Below are 20698 nucleotides of genomic sequence, written 5' to 3'. Positions count from 1 at the left end.
ATTTATATATAATAGTATAAATATATATATTATTAATATTTTACTATTTTATATTAATTATAAATTTAATTTAAATACTTATTAATAAATAATTTTAAAAATAAAAATATTATAAGTTATTAATTATATAAATAAAATTAAAAAAATTTAAAAATAATTTAAAAAAAATTTAAAATTTATATAAAAATAAATAATAAAATAGGTAAATTAGAAAAAGTTAAAAAAATTAACTTTTAAAAAGAGAAATATAATTTATTTACTTTATAAAAAATAAATTAAAATTAAAAAATTTAATAATAAATTTAATTTTAAAAAAATTAAATTATTTAAAATTAAAAAATAAATATTAAAAACTAACTATAAACTTTTATTATTTAAAAATATAAGAATTTACTTAGTTTTTTATATTTTAATATTAAAACTAATATTAATAAATACTAAACTTATTAATAGTATTAAATTTAATAATTATAAATTAAAATATAAGGTAAAATAAATCCTTAATTATAAAATATATAGTAATATTATAAAATATTTAGTTAAATAGAAAAATTATAATAATAAAAATAATTTATAAAAATTAACTAAAAATTTAATAAACTATTAATAGCTTTTATAAAATTATTATTAAACTTATTATTTTTAAAAAGTAATACTTAATTTATATTAAATATATTAAAGCTAAATAAAAGTTAAGTAGCTATATTTATAATACTTAATAAAGTAATATTAAAAACTACTTATAATTTTGCCTTATAAAAATATTTTTATTTAGTATTATATTTATTTAAATTTTATATATTTTATTAAAATAAAAATATATAATGCTTTTTAAAATAATAATTTTAATAATATAAATATATAAAATGCTTTAGGGCGGCTTATAATTTAGTTTATAAAAAAAATAACTTTTTTTTTACTTTTTTAGTTTTTTTTTTAATATACTTTTATTTATATTAAACCTTTTTATTATAAAAGAAATAAAGGGTTAAAACTAAAAAACGCTATAAAAAAAAATAGGAAATATTTATAAGCTTAAATTATATTATTCCTATTATAAAATAACCTTTAATTTATATACTTAAAATACTGGTTAGAATTTTTTAAATAAAAATAATAAAAGTTATAATAGTAATAATAAGAATAAGGTATATTGCTTTTAGTATTTTAAAACTAAATTAAAGTAGTAAAAGCTTAATATTATTTAATTTTTTTAAAATAAGGCTTTTTAACTTTAAATATAATAGTTAAAAGATAAAAAAAATACTAAAAAAAAAAAAAAAAAAGGGGAATAGAAAAATTATATAAGGAAAAATAAATAGAAATAAACCTATATAAAAGGAATAAATTATAAAAGTAAGCGGAAAGATTAGATTAAATCTTTAAAAATAAAAACCTTAAAAAAAAAAGAATAATATTATAACCCTAATAAAAATAGAATTAATAGTTAGTTTTAAAAATAAGTATAAGCTAGCTATTATATAGCTAAATAGTAAAAAAAAGAATATGCTAAGCTATATAATCTACTAGTTTATATAAGGTATAGATTACTTAAATTAAGATTAAGCTAAGTAAGCTAGTATTTAAATTAAAACGCTTATTTTTAAGCTATTTAAGCTAATATTATAAATTAATAGAATTAGGTTTAAGCCTAATAATCTAGGCTAAAAAGATAAATTATATAAAATATACTTATTACTAAATAAATAGTATTAGCTTAAAATAGTTTTTTAGTAGTTAATTTAAGTATTTATTTTAAATAGCTATAAAGCTTTTAATTAACTATTATTATATATTACTTAGAACATTACTATTTTAAACGCTTTTTAAATATAAACCCGCTTATTAGGTTTATTAGCTAAGAACTAGTTGTAATTGTTATATTACTTAGCTATATTTATATCTTAAAATTTCCACTTACTTACTTAACTTTGCATATAATATTTTACTGCTTTAAAAAGAAAATAATAAAATAAGCTATAAGCTTAAAATATTAAAGTAACTAAATAAAATAATAAAATATATAAAGTTAAATAGTTAATTATTTTAAATTTAAACTAAACTTATTTAAAATAATTTATAACTTTATACTTTACTTTTTTATAATTAACTTAAATAATTAGTATAATTCAACTACCCTATATATAAAACCAATATACTCTAGTACTTATTTTACTATTATATTAAGCATTTAGATATACCTGTATATAACTTAATTCGTTATATACTATATACTCTTTATTTTCTTAATTATTAGCCTCTAACTTCCCAGTGTATTTCTATTAGTACCCTCTTTAGTACACTCTAGAACTTTAATAAAATCTCTGCAACTCTCTTTAAGAAGCAGCTGTTCCTGGGGTAAAGCTTTAGCTATAAATTCAGCGATTTGTTGTTTGAGTTTGGTTGCCGATCCCGGGATATATTTGCTGGATGACTGTGAGTTATACGATCTGTAGCATGCAATCTTAATTGAGGTCTTTTCTAGCATACCTTTCTATGATCGTCTTCGCCCATTTGTTACTGTTCTATTGTGACTCGGTTTTGATTTCAGTTCTAAGCGGATCCCATGTGGACGAAGGAAGACCTGACTGGTCCGAGGAGGACCCCGCTGGAGCCTTGGACCCTGATAAGGTGCCGGGCTTATGGGTGAACCGTGTTGAATACATTGAACTCAAAAGCTGCGTGGCAATCGACTAGCTTGAGGTCTTGAACTTTAAGGACCGTTGATACTTCAGCTACCGTGAAATTGCCGGCCCACGCAGGTCAAAACCAGTAAGATGATCCAGAGCATGGGAGTTTCAGCCCTTATGAGCTCATCCGCAATCTGGACCCCTCATTATCGTACAGATTATGATTGGACATCATGCAGCAGCAGGTATGAGTCTTACCTGTTTGAGCCTTGACAAGCCGTAAGCTGTAATCTAAAAGGATTGGATGAACAGGGCGAGCACCCATGTGAGAAACCAACCACGCCACGAACAGAAAAGGGTGACCTTCCTATAGATTCAGGGAGGAAGTGCAATCCATAAGGTACAGGCGTCGCACAGTCCAGCTTTTAATCCGTAAGGTCAGAGCTCTCCGAAGCGCTGCAAGGAATAACCGACCCTCGCCGCATACAGCGTGCATGTAGGACTCGGATGTCTCAATTCATGTGTATGCGGGGCTAGGATGGGCTGACCTGAGGCATAGGGAGAAGAACAGAAGGACTTTTCCCCGGGATATCTTCCTGCTCAAGTTCAACTGTCAGACCTTATTTGCAGTGCGTATCAACTAGTCATTTCAGACCGTACGTCTCTCATAATCGACCTAAGACGAATATGGCTACACAGTCCCATGCCACTCGACTACAAATTATAGTGACATATGCCAAGGATGCGCCAACATCGATCTCAAGAGGGTACTCTCGAAACCCTGGAGACCGACCCAGAAAGTACAGCAGCCGGAAGCGATCGCCATCCTATTCTCAATATTGATGGCCATGAAGCCAATACTTGGACGACTTCATGCATAATTTGCGGGTTGCGCGTGCTATAGCACCCCCTCAAAAGATATGGACGGCGCACCTTGGTGGAGAGAACGTCAAGTGTCACTATACGGGCCAGACCACGAAGTTATCGGAGGATTCCAGATCGAGAACAATTTCCTGGGCGTCGAAAATGTACATGACAGCAAGAGAATATTCATGTACTATCCCATCCCGGATGTTTACCTGTGCGGCCACCATGTTATAGCACCAACTGTCCGAATTCTGGAACCCAAGAAAGCAGATCTGGGGATTTTCCAGAGCGGGGTAACGACATGCTTTGATGTGCACGGGAAATCATGTAGCGTCACGGAGTCCGATGAAGTGCCTGGACTTCGATTGCTCAACGTGCGTGTCCCTCATGGAATAAGGAGCCTGTACACTGTTGGAGGAAGGCACCACCTCATGTGGCTCTGAGCTACGTATGGGGCCAGCCTCCCGGCAGAGGGGACGATATCCCAGTGCTTATAGAAGACGCTATCGAGATAACCAAAAGCCTGGGCTTCGACTATATCTGGATTGACCGGTATTGCATTCCTCAGGCAGTGGGATAAGGGCAGGACGAACAAGAAGGGAGAAAAATGAGCAGGAGAAACAAGAGCAAATAAAGCGTATGGCTCAGATCTGTGGCAATGCCGAGCTCACGATGATCGCAGCCCCGGGGAACTCGCAAGAGCAGGGATTGCCTGGTATATCAGCACCAAGAAAGTCTCAACCACACGCGAAAATTGGAGATTATACATTGGTTTCAACTCTTACCACGCCGCAGGTGCTCGTTCACGCCTCGCGATGGAGCAGCCGGGCTTGGACCTACCAGGAGGCTCTTTGCTCACAACGTCGTCTCATTTTTACCGATGAGCCAGTGTTCTGGGAAAGTGAACAGACGAGCTGTCGAGAAATCGTGGACTACGAATGGCCCCTGCATGAGTGCATAAGTACAACATCTTCAACTCTTACACTGTTCACGGCCTCGCAGCAAAGACAATCAGGTAAGACGAGGAGCATATATCAACTTATACCAAACGACAGCTCACGCTTGATGATGATGCGCTTAATGGCATGCTCGGGATTCTGCGAGTCTTTCAGGAAGGAGCTGCGCCTATATTTCACATTTGGGGCTTGTTCATGACCACCGAAAACAAATTCCTCGCGTCGATGAAGTGGGCTTTGAAAACACCCGGTAGGCGACGACGGGGGTTTCCAACCTGGTCATGGACCGCGTGGGTCTCTGAGGTAGTCTGGAGGCCTCTCCAATACTCGGACTTCCAGCCCGCAAAAGACTGTCGAGTTTCTATTGGTCAAGAGAACGGATCCTTCCTCCCATCCCAACATATATTTGAGCACTACGTGATCCGCAGTCTCAACGATTGCATCTCACATTACCTTCCCATAGAGGGTTGGATGGTGGACCTGCACGCATAGACCTTCCTCCCAAATTCGACATGGTTTGCGTGACCCGCCAGCACGGGGAAGGACCCGCACGCGATTGTTCCCGTTCTCTTGACAGAGGAAGTCGATAAAAAGACACGAAACTCGTGGCGACAGGTGCCCAGAGATTTGCTAGGCGTTATTCTTGCAGATCATCTCAACTTGGATGGGGGGCAGCCCTTGTTCGTCTTAGTACTTACAAATGTCGATAGCCACTTCGAACGGATTGGTCACGTGAAGCTGGACAATAGGCCGGGGCGTCACACTGATGGTACGTAGTCATGGTCGATATCAACTGGCCGTCGACCTACACCCCCGCAAGTAGTCAACGGCGAGGTCCTGGATTCACACTATGAATTGTGTCGACGTGAAGTGGCAATATGGATGCGGAAGGTGACATTCCGCCACATTACTCCAGCATGAGGAGACAGTTAGCAACATTTGACATTACCTTTGGGAACAAACATCGCTGGTATCAAGTTCTGCATCCTTCACCCTAAAGAAACGAAATTATCATTCAGTAAGTCTTCCGTGTACGTGAAGTTCCGGGATTACAATGTTAACAGCCGTGAGCAAGTTTTAGGTGCGTTTTCTGATAGGTAAGCTCCTGAAGAAATATACACCCGGAACAGGTCGCATTAACGGGCCTAAAATATCTTCAAGTCAAGCGCGTCCCTTTCCGCCAACCCCCCTTCCGCCCACCAATTCGCTCCGCCCACCACAACTACCCTTTGGCTTCATCCTCGTCATCCTCCTCTGACGAGCCAACCGCGATTCAATCTTCGGTTTCTGTGGTGATTTCCGATCCTTCTTCGTCTGCTGACTCAGCGTCAACTTCCCCGGCTGCGATTTGTGCCCTCCGAATTGCCCGAATGCCTACAAACCTTGAGTTGAGCTTATTTCGACCTTCTTCCTCTTTGCCGGCCTTGTGGCTTCCAATCGATCTCTCAGCTTCTGGTTTTCTCTGCAGGCATCTTTTACTTGCTGATTAGGCCCAAGTTGGCGTCCATTCCGAAGTTTGCACTACCATTTAGCGGCTTTAGAAGGACTCTGTCTCATGGATCCCATAGAACCGTAATCCTATGTCTGGCTCAAAAAGTCACGCGCTGGACACCTGCTTTGATTAGGCACGAGCGGTGTGGGTGAAAAGGCAAACAGCCACTATCTGATGTTGCGGCCAGGTCGGCTTTGCTTCTGGTAGCTCCTCTCAAGAAACCATACCCGATTAATGGAAGTGCACGGCGGATCGCAAAAGAATGTGTCAGGTGTGGAGAGCAGGATACAAATATTACTAATTTTGTCGTTATCTTGTTAACACTCAGGCACTTGGTCGTTGCTTTCATCGGGTCCCTACTAGGACAAGATAGGCGGATCAAGTGGAAAGCGTCACAAACAGTCTCGACATCGTTACATAAACGCCTTGATTAGTTGTTACACAGAGAGAAGACGGTCTGTCGCAAAGCATCGTGCGAGACGAAGAGGAATTGGCGTTACATTTTCAGGGCCATACTATACCTCAAGTCGACGAGATGTCTCTGGCGGTAAAGGAGGCTCGCTGCTGAGTGGTTGTTTCATCGAAGGTCCAAAGAGGTGCCCCGGAGCCGGTCGAATTAGCTTGGAACGGGACGAGGTGCTTTTTGCAAGGCGTAAGTCACGACGTAGGAGACCTATCCGTGGCCCTGGGCGAGACGAAGGATATGGTGAAGGATCCTCGGGCTAGACAATTTATTGCGTACGTGCTGGTATAACTGGGCACTAGTCCTTAATTGTATGTAACAGAAACAATTCTCGTAGTTACGCTCCACGGCTGCCACCCCTTCATATCCTTAGCTTCAACTCGCGTTGGAAGACCGTCTTCGTCCAAAATACCCTGCGCAATTTTCTGGACTATGTCGAAGCAGTGTCTGATCATGGAAAGGTCTACCATAACCAACCCCTTCAGCAGTCCTTTCGAGCCAAAGACCGAGTAGCGAGTATGGTTTCCCAAACAGCCCCAGGCACGGCATTAGAGAGAAATTTGTAATCTTTAAGACTGGTGAGGGTATATATTAAATTTTGGGACAGATAGTATATTAAATATACCTGACTTATAGCATAGCTCTTACGACTTAGCTGGTAGAAGGGAAAAGTTATAGAATAATGAGCTTAGTGAAGCTACTGAGATACCAGAAGCTTGGCTAAGTAAGGGTGAGAGGGCTCGAATGCTGTTTAAGTTGTAGGTTGTTTATTTTGTTAGGGTGATAAGGGATAACGAGAAACCTGTGTGTAGTGGAGAAGACAGTTTGGCTACTATGAGGGTTGCGGGAGCTGTTAGGACGGCTTTGCGGACAGGCCATGGCGTTGATGTTTAGGAAGGAGAGTTTTCAAGAGTTCTGGGTCACGGCGAGTATGGAGAAAGATCCACCAGCACTAGCGACAACCAACTTCTTTCCGCCGAAAGCCTTGCCATCGATCACAGTCGGAATCTTGATATCATCCTCCGTGCTTTGCCCAGTCCTTCCATTGGAAGAAAACCCCCATGAATAAGCTTTCCCATCATTAGTAAGAGCAAAACTGTGATCTGTTCCAGCTGCGACCGAGACGATGCGCGGGATGTCTACCAGTATATGTTTATTTTAGCAAGGACTTGTTTAGAGGAGAAAATATGCTGCACAGGATATATCTCACCTGGTATGACCGTTGGACTCTTCAAGATACGAGCAGTGCCGCGCTCGTCATATATAGTGTTGTCGGCTGTGAAAACCTCGGGATGCACGCCAACTTGGTTGCCATCTATGCGCCCCCATGTGAGGAGCTTGCCATCGTCGCTAGCTGCGAGAGAGTGATGGTCCCCGCCGGCGATGCTCACAACCCTGTAGTCTTTCAGGGCTTCAACAAGTCGTGGCTTTAAGTGGTAAGCGTTATCCTCGCCGGCTTTTTCGGAGATGCCTAGCTCGGCGTAGGTATTCAGGCCCCAGGCATAGACGCGGCCTTGCTCATCGACGGCAAAACTGTGATAAGAGCCACAGGCGACTTGGGCAGCCTTCACACCGCGTTTTGGAAGAGCCCCTATGCTGGCAGGTCTGAGGGCAAGCTTGGGATGGCTGGCCAGCACTTTACGACCTAGTTGGCTTTGTTCTCCACAACCCCATGCATATACCTTACCCTTGCCGTCGACCGCAAGTACATGGTTGTTACCGGTAGCTAGTTGTCTGATATCCTTAAGATCCGGAATGAGGATCGGGGTCTTCTGAACCTCGATATCCTTACTGAACCCCATGATTCCCTCACTGGACTAGGCACCGTCAGCTAAGGTTGATCGTAACACACCTGAAGCGGAATCCATTGGGGTTCTGCGGAGCGATAATTACCCGGAACGTCCCCCAACCATATACCCTACCCTCGTCGGTCAGTGCAAACGAGGCGTTGTCGCTTGCAGCTACCTGGGCCCACCGCACATTGGGGTCAAGGCCCGAGACGTCGACGGGCCCGGGTGTGCTTTCCGCAGGGTTAAACTCATCATCCTCATCCTCTTCGACATTTGTTGCGCGCCCCAGAGCACCGAGGTCGTTAACACCCCATGTAAGAATCTTGTTGTCCTTGGTAAGCGCGACCGCGTGCATGCCACCACAGGTGATCTGGACCACGCCAACATCGTCTGAAGAGAGCAGCTTATTCAGTCGTGGCCGCATCACGTCCGTCAGTGATTGGCCCTTGACGATCTTGCTGCCAAGGCCGAGCTCCCCACAAGCTCCTTCACCAAAAACAAAAACGTCAAGCGGATCTGAGGGTATTCTGTTGATCCGCTGACCAGTTTTTGAAGATGGTTTCTTGGAAACGCCAGCCCTCATCTTCGGCTTCGTTGAGGTTTTGTTCAGGGAAGGTTCTGCCCTTTTGGACCGCTTGGGGGGCCTGCCATCGCCTTGTTCATCTGAGTCGGGCCTCTCAGCTTGCGTTAGAGCGTTTGGGATGGGTACCTGCCCAGTTCGCTTGCGCTTATGGTGCATTTTTGAAGGAGCAAGATCTTCCTTCTTCTCAACGCGCGCGATCGCCTTCTGTCCTCGGGGCATGGTCGAGATGAAAGTAGCTGTCTTTTTTGGGCTTAGTTATAAGACGATATTACATCAGATTCCGTCGTCTGTGTTTTTTTTTTTTAAAAAAAAAAAGGAACAAAAGGTGCATAAAGGCCAGATGCTGATCAGCAGTGGGGTGGGCTGAATTTATAAAGTCGATTGAAAAGGGCTTTGGGGAAAGAAGTGCGCTATTTTAAGCCAGGAACGGCGCGCTCCCGTAAATTCGGGACCGCACGGACCATTTAACCACCAACCAACTTGACAAAAGGTTACTACAGCAACTGTAGAGAGTAGAAGGCGTCAATCCTACGCCAAGAAATCTGCTGTCCACGGAGTATACCCCGTAGTGCAACCAACTTTGACGGTTCGGGTTACATCGTTTACAAAAACCCCAGTCGGCCGATTCGGCCAATGCGTATGCCGCGATGTCTGACAAAAAGTCTTTGTCATTATTTAAGGCGAACGAGACTGTGTCGACCTGCATAGTGGCACCAGAAGGCTTTCAAGATCGTACATAAGTAAGATTAAATACAGTAAGATCAGCGCTTCATGCCGTGAAAATTCGAGTCCCGAGAAAGTCAAGTTTCTTACCGTCGTGTTACAATTTGAGATTGCGTTGAATTTGGCGGGCCATTATTGGAAACATACACAGAGGAATGAGTTCACCTTGGAACTTCACTATGTAAAGGTGCTTGTAAAGGGTTGGTGTTCCTTGTAAAGTCCGCGATGGTCGAAATGAACATAAAATTCAATACGACAAATGAGAGCCGCTATATTAATAAGTCCCCCGTTACTGGGGGCTTTCAACCGAATTTCCTTGCTTTTTAATGCCTGGGTCCCAATCACAATAGGTAGGGTGTGGCTTAATTAGGTCCAAGGCTGGCAAAGACACCGGCTCAATCCAAAACGCTTACTTACCCCGCAACGTACCATCGCCATCTATATTGGATGATACAACTTTCACCTTCACTAGGACTTCAAAGTACAGCGGTGTATTTGATGGCCGAATGAAGAACAATGAGAACATGCCTCTTATATTAAGCTTGAATGAGTGGCAGAGCTACAATCTCAAAAAACGGAGCACGACTTAGGTCTAATACAATAAGCAAAACAACATTAAGAGAACACTCATTCATCGTCATCCCGTTCGAACTCCCTCCTAGCTTGAGCCCTGTAATAACCGCTATCATACTTGCTGTTGTTAGTTCGTGCGATCTGGTCAGCGGTCTCCCTTGGATATCCACGCTTGCTGTAGCCTATTGTCAGTCCTACACCAATGAAAATTTGAGGCTGACGCATAGTATCCAAACTTGCCGGAGATGCTCATATTCCATCATTACACGTTGCCCAAGTTTACGGTCTGCATCACGAATTTTGTCTTGTAGCCTTCGCACCCTGTTCTCTGTGTTTTCTAATTTATGCTCGTAAAAATCCAAGTGCTTGAGCTGTAGATGGGCTTGTTTTGCAAGTCAGCTCAAGCCTTTTTCTTCAGAGGTGATGCCCGAGAGTTCGAGTATGAAAGTACTCACATACTTGGCCGTATTGTCTATTTTCCTCACATACCCGACGATAATGCTGGACTTGTCTCTGGACCCGCGGAAGTTGCAAGTAGGTGAGTTCAAGCTTAATTCGTGCCCTGTCATAAGCTTCGGCTTGGGGGGATCGTGATGACATTTTGAAGGAGCAAGACGTCTCAACAGAGTGTGTGGGTGAATGTGATATCTGAACAAATTGGATCGATTTGAAGTGCAATTCTGGTTGATTATGGGCGTCTCTCAATCCGTAGTCATTAAGCAGGCTTTACTTTATATTCAAGCACCTACCGACGCCGCTTGAGATGTCTATTCTTAACATCAAATTCTACAGTTGCTGACCTCAAGACGGCCATGGACAGCCGTTGAGCCATGTCTCGGCCACCTGGTGACCATGAGGCATGTCGCATGTTGAAAACGAGGATTGTTGTGCCATGCCTCTTCCTCGTAGGATTGATAGGATGCAACAGATCAAGGCACAGCAATAGAAGCCCTGAAAATAGGAAATGAGTAGCAGCAGATGTGTCTCGATGGGATGAGATGAGCACGAACAACCAACAAGCTGTTTCAATGAGGGTCGCGATCTGGTCTATGAGACCCATCAGTTAGCACTCTCCGGAAATCTGGCTCTGATCTAAGGTGGTATCAGAAGGGCGAAGGCGATGTTGGTCTGGTATGTTGGTGTTTAGGGCTGCCATTGGATTGGTCGAATTACCTGCCCAGGCAAATGTGTTGGTTGTGATTAGCTTTGATGGCGCGGTAAGTGGCGGCCTACCGTCAAGGACTGACAAGCACGGGGATTGCACATCTGAGAGCAGGAAGACGAAGCTAGTTCTAAAATTAGAAAAGCAATACAACATCAGAAGAATGCGATGATACCAAAACGAGCGAGAGTGTGGCATTAGGATTGGGGCCAGGAAAACACAACCGTGGCTCGTAAGGCTCACGCTGGCACCCGAAGTGACTCTTCTGGCCCTTCTTGTTGGTTGATCTACCAAGGCATTTGGCCTTGCCTGGGTCAGCCGCGTGCCCTCAACACGGCGAGGACGTTTTGCATAGGCAGCCCACAGTGGTTCGTGGCAGGCATAGTTCAGCGCGCCCACGGCCTAGCCTTCAGGAACGCTGGGAGCTTGGTTACATTCAAGCACGCGTGGCAACCCCCAAGTCCCTGTCCATCACTCAGCGCTGATCAAACACATGTATGCCGAGGGCTCCCCTCCGTACGTGGCCTAAATACGGTCGTGCAGCTTGATCCCCAGCTGTGGGTTTGACGGTCTAAACGCGGATTCCTTTTCTTTCCTCCATCTTTCCTTTTAGTCGTTTACGGATTTGATTAAGAAGTCTTTGCGGAAGGAGTACTAGTATTAGTGCCTACTAAGCTTTTTTAGCTTTATACTTTTCTTATTTAAATACAGTTTTATATAAAACAGTGATTACTATTTATTTATGAAATATATTACTTTTATTAAATTAAATTAGTATAATTACATTCTTCAGTTTAATTATTAAGATCATGTAAAGGTTTATTCACCTTTTTTAATTTATTTTAGTGGCAGCGCGGACCGTATCACAGATATTACACTCAGACGCAAAACCGGACCATGTATCAAACCCGACTACGTACCTAGGTAACAAATTCCAAATCGCTGTAATTCAGTCCTCATCATAAGACACTACAACCCGTACATCAAAACTCTTCCTCACCTTATTTGTCCCCTCGTCTACCCACAGATTCTTTAAATAGAATTATTATAAGGGTATCTATGCATTCCATATTATACACTATAGGTCATTATAGTCTACAGTTGCTATCAGCAGCATTCTTTTGAAAATACTAAGTATTTTAATTTCTACTACGTGACTGGTCTGCCTATACGCTGCTTGAGAAGAATATACGGATAAAAAAAACGAAATTACTTAGAGCCACAGAGCTTTGGTTATAGACGTGCTGTAGATGCTTTCTCATTCTCTTTCCTGGCCTGTTCAGCAAGCACTCTCCTGAGCAACTTTCCGGCATTGCTCTTCGGGATTGTCCGTACAAATCGTACTCCACCCCGGAGCCGCTTGTACGGTGCCACTCGCTTATGTATCCAATGTTTCAGATTCTTCTCCATCTCCTCATCCCCTTTATACCCATCAGCCAGAACAACGACTGCTCTTGGGAGCTCAGTCGCCCGTGGCTCGCTGTATACTCCTACCACGGCCACGTCAGCGACGGCTGGGTGCGCAAGCAGCAGGCCCTCGAGCTCTGCCGGTGCAACCTGGAAGCCGTTGTACTTGATCAACTCCTTCACGCGGTCGGTGACGTAGATGTTGTTCTTCTCGTCGACATAGCCAATGTCGCCCGTGCGGTACCAGCCCTCGGCATCGATGCTTTCGGCCGTGGCTTTGGGGTTGTTGTGGTACCCCTTGGTGACGTTCGGTCCTTTGATGCAGATCTCCCCTTCCCTACCCTGGTCGACTTCCTTGCCATCTGCCATGATTCTCATTGACATGGATGAGGCGAGACGGCCACTGCAGCCGATAGGCTTGTTCCAATCCTCCAGCCTCTGAGAGCATACCAGTGGTGACGCTTCGGTGATTCCGTAGCCTTGCTTGATAGGCACCTTGAGGTGCTCGTATATTGCTTCAATTATCTCATTCGCCATTGGCGCTGCAGATGAGTGCAACATCCGCAGAGAACTTAGGTTGTATTTGCTGACCATAGGGTTCTTTGCAAGTGCGACGCCAACCGGCGGAACGATGTAGGCATAAGTGATCTTCTCTCGCTGTGTAGTGTCACAGAACGCTTCAAGACTGAACTGTTTCATGACGTAGATGGTGGTCCCCTCGTAAAGTGGACTAAGAACCAAGATAGCGATTCCTGGTCACATTGTTAGTTATCAGCCGCGATTGGGAAATGCTTCGAGTCTTGTACGTTCCATAAATGTGATACATTGGTAAAAATCCAAGGCCCCGATCGTTTTTCCAGTTTACCACGCCAGGGTCTGCGGTGCTTAATTGGATTATATTTGCAACAACGTTCTCGTGGGTCAACAAGACCCCCTTGGGAAGTCCTGTCGTCCCTGAAGAGAACACAAGCAAACACAAATCGCTCGGCTTGTTCGCGACCCTCTCGATGCTTGTTGACGAGGCCCGCAAGCTCAAAGCATGCTGAAATCGGCGTTCCGGATCGTGATCGCCCACGAGGAGAATCTTGTCCAGGGACAAGCCAACAGCTAGCGCCGCTTCGCAGGCAACCTTGAGGCTAGCCACGTTGGTCACGAGAGCCTTCGCCTGAGAAGTTCTTAATAGCGACACCAGTTCCTCAGTTGTGTACAGGTAGTTGACCGGGCAGACAACTCCACCTGCAAACCAAGTGCCAAACGTGACCGGGGCGACATCGGCGGTATTCGGTGTCATCAAGGCTAGTATGTCCCCCCTTTTCCATTTCCAGTGTTGAAGAAGGCTTCTTCCGAACGCCTCTGCGGCTTGACGTATGGCGCGGAACGTGAATCTCTTTTGGGTTGCAAGGTCCACGTAGATGACTGCTTGTGTGTTATTGCGGGGTCAATTGTGATACATGCACCACGAATGCTGACAAGTCCGATTGAAAAGATACGTACCATGTTCCTCGGGAAACTCGCGATCATTTCGCGAGAATATCAGGGTCCACACATCTACTGGAGGCACAGCGATCGGTGGATAGGTAGACTCAATAGGCATGTTTTCAAGTGTTGAACTCGAGCCGGGTTTGCCAGGATGAGCGTGGAAGTGATGAAGGCACGTTCAAAACGTAGGAGACTAGACTAGGAAGACTAGCAGTAGCAGGAGATCCAGGTCAAATAGAGTAGAGGAACATATCTTCTTGTCAGAAATAGTGCTGACCTACAGATCTTTTTGCGATTTAGGTCTGCATTACGTGATGCCTCGGCAGTTGATTTGTTGATCAGTCGTGGGCGGCCAGCACCTCGATCCGAAACCCTATCTGGGTAGAAGGCGGCCGCTTCGTTCGAACGTTCACGTAATCACTGTTATTCTTGATTTTTGTCATCATCCACGGCCAAGTCCAATCCACTAAGAGTCCTTTCTTCAGAGAGACCTGATTTTACATTGAAAGACTGTAGCTCTTGTTCAGAGTGACGGGTTTCGGTGTCTCAGAACCCTCATCGACCTGTCTCTCAATCACGATTCGACCAGACCTCACAGCCCAGGCCTTAAAACCAGCACTTGCTCTTAGGCTTCGGTACTATGCGGGGACCCCAGGGTGGCAAGCTCACCATTTTTGCGGTGATTGTGGTATGCCCGCTCTCTTAGCTCTCAACCGCCGTCCCCCGTATGCTATCCTACCCATATCATCTTAGTATTCCGTTACTCATGGTTCGGATTCACCAACACTGTTCACTTCCACCCACTCCTTGAAGCTTATGGAGTTTATGTAGAGATACTTTCATTCTTCCTCGGAGGGGCTCGCGACAGCGTCGGCAACCCTTACACGCCACCCCTGAAAGCAAAGGAAACATTTGGGAACCAGGACTCAAACATGACTGGGGAGATGCTGGGCCTGAAAGTCGTTCCTCCCAAAGTTTTCCCCATCTCATCCCTATTTGCGAACTCCCCTGCCGCCCTTCTTGCCGATTGGGCTTGGGCGGAAGCTGATAATCCAAACACCGGTGCGGGTTGCGACTTGGATCAAAGACCATTATCCTGCGGAGAAATTTGAGCAGACCTTTCCAGCATTGAGCGTGGCCTACTGGAGCAAAGGGATCCATATTTCGACCCCTGAGGGGATCCTCCAGGCTCTTGAAGGTGTGTTTTCGCCTGAAGAGATTGAGGAGATCATGAAATTGGCCGTCTCTCCGGAGAGTAAGAAGAGAGTGGTGAAACCCACGATAGCTACTGGCGCTTTTGGCGCACCTTGGATCGTGGCCACGAATGCGGATGGCCTGAGGAAGGACTGGTTCGGGAACGATCGCTGGGATCAAGTTTTTTATCATTTAAGCCATTAATCTTACAAGTCCGACATGAATCTTAGGTATGATCTCTTTAATAAGCATTTGCTAGATAATATGAATTTCCTTCATGGTCTCCCTCTTGAAGACTTCTCCGTACATCCAGCCCAGAACATAAGCCGAGCATACCGCCATGTATTGCGAATCGAACCAGTCCGACTTGTCTGGACCCAGTGAGCGCAATACCATGGGCGCAGCCACTCCGGCTACAAGTGCCAGCCGGTCTCCGGGCATTATTGAACCCGTGCCGCAGCCGAGATATCCCTCGGTCGTGATGAACCACGTGGAACCGCTCTTGGCTTGGCCGTTGATAATTTCGACGAAAAACTGGAATAAACCCTGCTCAAGTAATGAAGTCAATATGTCGTGAGCATCTTGTGGAGTCATCTCGTGGGGCCCAGTTGCCTCAGCCTGCTCTTCTTGCACGAAGATGTCGTATATTTTCCGAACCCGCAACAAATCATCATCTTTCTCTGGCAGGCTGCGCCTTTGCTTCAGAAACAGATATATTATCGCGGGGTGTATCGCCACCTCTCCCGTGGGGCAACTGCAACTTTTGCGCCAGCACTGGCAGTAGAAGCAATATTGACGGAAGGACTGTTCGGCGAGTATGGCTGGGTATTCAGGAACCACTTTCCTAAGCGCATTTACCCATTCAGAAAACGCTTCGATGGAAGTAATCACTGGGTCTTTCCTTGTGGGAAGACACGGCACCATTTCTGAAACCATCTGCAACTTTTTCATGCAGAATGCGATTGCCCCTTTCCAGTGTCCAGAGACAAAAATAGCTCGTTTATCTGCACCGAAGCGAGTGAACGTCGCGTCTCTCCACGTCGTCGCGTAATATACATTGGGTATGTCAGAAGTTCCGAAGGAAATGAATTGGTTTACTTCAAGCCTGGTCCAGTCCGGGACCCAAGTCGGTAATTTCTCGGTCCGTGACTCCATAGAGACGTGCCCCTGCTGCACAGTATTGGCATATATAAGCAAGTTGATCGCGAAGGGCTGGAGTCCCATTAAATCCAGACAAAGTTCATGATAAATCTGTGCTTGTGACTTGCTGTAGTCGAGCGTAGATAGCTTGACGCCGAAGCCGCCCAGCACACCATACAAGGCATAGGACATGTCCTTTGACTCCTTAGCTTGTCTGTAGCTCAAAGTCTCAACAATCGCGAGCAAGAGCTCAGCATTGATCCGCTGCTCAGATCCCTTGGCGTCAAGGTCACCCGTGAAGTCCCCCGTCCTGGGTAGCTTCAACAACAAGAGACACATTATTACCAAAAAGAAAAACAAGCCGAAAGAGCAGGAGATGACCACACCATCTGTGTAGAGGGCAGTCCTTGTGTAGAAGGACTTCACCAATGGGACGAGCACGATGCAATAGAGGAAGTAAGCGACGATGTGTGTAACCGTCAACCCCAGATATTGCAAGTGACGGTTGCATATGTCGACATACGGCCTTTGACGCCACAGGATAGACGAGTCGCTAGCGCCTCCACAGGCAAGGCGTTCGTTGCAATTCAGACCTCGTCTATTGACGCGCATCCAGAGAAATAAAATCCGCTCAAGAGCAAGAGAGCCACACGGGCGGCATTCCTGGCTTCCTAGAGTCTTCGTCTGAAAGAGCATATGCACTAGTCTTCGTCCCCAGTGCTGCACGGTCCTTCTATCGTATCTGACGCCATCACTCGTCCACGGATTGTTTTCATGACTCAGAAGACACCTTAAGTCGCGATACCCCCTCGCGAACGTATCCCAACTCAAGGTCGTGGGGCCACACAGGATAATGGCATCGGCCGCGAGCACAATCTCTTGGAAGGTCCAAATCCTTGAGAACCACGGTGTCTCAAGCAGTTCCTCCCAATCAGCTGCTCGATAGGAACGCTTCATTTCTTTCCACCTCCAATAGTCACACATTCCCTTGAGGTCCACAAAAGGGGGTATGACCTTAAGCTGAAGCTTCATACGCTGCCAAACAGATTGATGGCCTCTAGTCGCCTCGGGTCCCAGGGGCAGGTACACAAAGCTTGCCGCAAACTTGCTATACTCTAGAGCCCGTTGTATACCTGATGTCCCTTGGCCAAGCCATACATATACTTTATCGGCCCTAGAGTACACATCCCCCATGAGGGAGACTTGATGAGATCGCTCCGTTTGGCAATTCTGGTCGATACAGATCGAGTCTACCCAGATTGTCGTGTCGCCGTACAGCTGGCGGATTCGCTTCAGAGCATCCTGGCAGTTTCTAGTTATGGGCAATTCGCCAACCCCCAAGTCGATGGTCATTCTCTGTGTCGGTTGCGAGGTGCCCCAGACATAGGAGAGTGCCGTAAAGTGCGGGGAACTCTCTGGTGCCAGGGAGACGGTGCGGAAAGTGCCCACGAGGGGATCTTCGAAATCATTAGACCTCTGTAGGTCAATGACGCGAATCTCTGGAGAGATTGTAGAGATCGGGTATGCATGTGAGATAAATGACCTCACAGCGCAGTCTTGATTCGGCGACGAGAATGTTGAAATTGTTGTCTCTGACAATGGCGCCCGTGGCCGAGTGACAGGATCAACGGCGTAACTTTCGTCAGTCATATCTTCTGTGCCTGGGTCTATCGAGAGGTGTTAGGAGGAGTCCGGGCGCGGGGAATTCGATATGCGTTTGAGATGCTTCAGTTGTAGGTTGAACGAGCATGTAGGTTGCATCTGCACTGTTTGCTCAGAGGCCGCCCTGTAAAGTTTTTGGCTTACTGTATCCGCAGTTGCCCACTTGTGGTGACATCGACACTATACTGGAAATGGATGGAAGGCCGATTCAGCTCACATTTGGCAGCCTAACGTCTGGAGACAGCTGATGTGTAACAACCGGAGTCTTAGTTTGCACAGTCATTGTAGCTATGAGCAGCCTGTTCAGAGGTAGTATTGTGTCGATTGCCGCCGTTTGGTTCGGCTGGTATGTACCTTTTTGAACAACGTCAAAGCCCACTCTCGAAAACACAGCTACACCCCAGGACAAGTTGCAAGCACGTAACGGCGCATTTTCTGCTGTCTTGACGAATAGCTTGTCATGCAGGAAGTAGAGCTGATAATTGGTCCCACGGCCCCGCTTTTGTAGGTATTTGAACAGCCTTATCCGTCTCTCACACGGCCTTGTTTGGCCCTTAGCGAACCGTTATATTATTCCCGGTGCCAAATGCCACGTCAATACATCAATCGCCACTAATACGACTCACCCGCCGGAGGGAGAAAGAAGTGAGGGTTTCAGTGACTCGCCACACGGGCCATCACTTGGCTGCATTGGCGCGTTGGGCTTGGTCCTTGTTTGTCAGCCTTGTAATGGGTGTCGCAACTTGGCTGTATTCCTTCACAAATCTTCTGTAGAGATTAATGAATCCAAGGACGCTTCGCACGTCCTTTACATTCTGTGGAGAGACCTGAAAAAGGAAAGAAGAAAGGCCCTTTGCCCTAGTGTACCCACGCCCTTTTATGGTCCTCCGAGGACGCCGGCGCCAGCTCCTGTGTGCCCTGAAGCCCCTGCACAGCTTCGTCTCCACCATCCAGCCAACCACACCGGGTCTAAGCCGACACACGCATGGCATTGAGGAGTGGTATTTTTCATCGAGCCTCTTGTCCCTAACTAGACACCTTCATTCCGTTGCTTCGGCCTCATCTATTTCGTCAGGTTCTTCAATCCCTATATCATCATTAGGTCAGTATTGTCGACAATACATCCGATATTTTCAACTCACATCGCCTGATCTTGGCAGTGATTAAGCCTCTGGCAGGTACCCAAAACATCTCCAGAGGCTGTCCCGGAAGCGGCTTTTTGAAATTGACCTCGATGACGTTGAGCGGTGGTAACTCAGTCACTCCTGCTTCTTTCCCTGCCTTGACTGCAGCCCTCCACATGGATGTTGTATAAGCGATGAACTCTCGCCTGCCCACCGGAATATAGTTGAGCACTTCGAGCTCTGCTTCGTCATTATACAGAGCCTTTGCTGCTATCTTTCCAAGAAAACACCAATAAGGTCCTGGGAAATTCCAGTCGTAGTGATAGCCGACAGATCTGAAAATGGCCTCCTGTCTCGATTGTGACACTCTGCCACCGGGTTAGGTATCTCAGATCAGTACCTTCGAACGCATCTTCCCAGGCCAAGGCTTACTGTATGACGACGTGAGAGACATGGTCCTTGTCAAAGTCCCCAGAGCGCTCTTCTGTCATTACTCGAACCTCTGGGACTGAGGCCTCGATGGCGACATGGTCCGGCACCCCCACTGTTATCGTGCGCAGAGCGGATTCTTCTGCCGGAGTTGTCGAAGGCTTAGTTGTATCTGCAGTTGTATCCATGCTTGGTGTCGCCAGTGCAGCGCGGAGTCGTTACTAAAATACAAAACGCGTGAAACGGCGGGACAAAGCTTTTGGTTGCCAAGTCAATTTCGCTGTGAAAGATTAGGAACGTCTAGTATCGACGCGCGTTTCGTTTTCGGGAGGAAGTTGGAGTAATAGGATCTGGATGACTGGTAAACCTGCACCTTGACTCCAAGTCGTGTCTAGCAGGGTTTCGCACGAGAGCTGTGGCAGGCGGCAAGCATCGGCGGATTTCATGGGCCGCGCTTGGTGAGGCTGGCCGACTTGTAGGCTTCCGCTGGGAGGATCGGGAGAAAACTTTGTTGGTTTTAAGGTCTGGTCATTGTTGGCCGCGTCGCATGCGGCCGCTTTAAATATGCCTGAGGCGAGGGGTCTCGCCGGGGGGAAGGGCCCACATACCTAGGTATCGCGGCTCGTAATTGGTTGGATAAGAGCACACCCATACCTACTGTCGTTGGAGTCTCAGGGTTGGTTTGTATGCCAAGCGCTCCCTGTCCGCATTATCATCCTAAGTAAGCCCAACACACATCAACTGAAATTATGGATGACCAACAAGCCCGCCGCTACTTTGTTTTTTTACAGACGACAAACATAAAATGAGCGTACCGGCTTATCATCTGGTTCGAAAGGCCGAGGCCGAGGTCAAGAAAGACAGCCTTGCTATGTCTAAGCCACCGCTGTTGGTTCTGGAGATGGTGGTCTCTCAAATAGCATCACTGTGACTTCCGTCCAATCAGTAAGCATCCGAGGTCAAGAAAGACAGCCTCGCTATGTTTGAGCCACCGCTGTTGGTTCTGTGGGCTGTCCTGTTCGAG

The 20698-nt window shown here is 45.5% G+C and overlaps 4 protein-coding genes across 4 annotated transcripts; 1 reads left to right on the top strand and 3 right to left on the bottom strand.

Annotated features, from left to right (window-relative positions):
- Positions 1 to 2496: 2496 nt before the first annotated feature.
- J7T55_001262 (uncharacterized protein) lies at positions 2497 to 5374 on the top strand (the record flags this gene model as incomplete). The annotated part of the gene is made up of 11 exons (XM_053136115.1): positions 2497 to 2646; positions 2763 to 2875; positions 3004 to 3030; positions 3120 to 3126; positions 3190 to 3286; positions 3358 to 3397; positions 3535 to 3871; positions 4113 to 4512; positions 4602 to 4743; positions 4987 to 5222; positions 5277 to 5374. 11 exons carry the CDS (start codon positions 2497 to 2499, stop codon positions 5372 to 5374), a joined length of 1647 nt encoding a protein of 548 aa, XP_052986314.1.
- A 1940-nt stretch (positions 5375 to 7314) lies between these two features.
- J7T55_001261 (uncharacterized protein) lies at positions 7315 to 9000 on the bottom strand (the record flags this gene model as incomplete). Its single annotated transcript, XM_053136113.1, has 3 exons — positions 7315 to 7547; positions 7619 to 8225; positions 8302 to 9000. The coding sequence occupies 3 exons, from the start codon at positions 8998 to 9000 to the stop codon at positions 7315 to 7317; spliced, it is 1539 nt and encodes a 512-aa protein (XP_052986313.1).
- A 6574-nt stretch (positions 9001 to 15574) lies between these two features.
- On the bottom strand, positions 15575 to 18296 carry J7T55_001259 (uncharacterized protein; the record flags this gene model as incomplete). The annotated part of the gene is made up of 2 exons (XM_053136112.1): positions 15575 to 18126; positions 18266 to 18296. 2 exons carry the CDS (start codon positions 18294 to 18296, stop codon positions 15575 to 15577), a joined length of 2583 nt encoding a protein of 860 aa, XP_052986312.1.
- Positions 18297 to 19161: 865 nt separating this feature from the next.
- Positions 19162 to 19862, bottom strand: J7T55_001258 (uncharacterized protein; the record flags this gene model as incomplete). The annotated part of the gene is made up of 3 exons (XM_053136111.1): positions 19162 to 19208; positions 19264 to 19613; positions 19678 to 19862. 3 exons carry the CDS (start codon positions 19860 to 19862, stop codon positions 19162 to 19164), a joined length of 582 nt encoding a protein of 193 aa, XP_052986311.1.
- Between the last annotated feature and the right edge of the window lie 836 nt (positions 19863 to 20698).

Source organism: Diaporthe amygdali (genome assembly GCF_026229845.1).
Source record: "Diaporthe amygdali strain CAA958 chromosome Unknown NODE_64_length_129016_cov_63_110044, whole genome shotgun sequence".
Lineage (NCBI taxonomy): Eukaryota > Fungi > Ascomycota > Sordariomycetes > Diaporthales > Diaporthaceae > Diaporthe > Diaporthe amygdali.
This window is presented reverse-complemented; position numbering and strand designations above follow the sequence as displayed.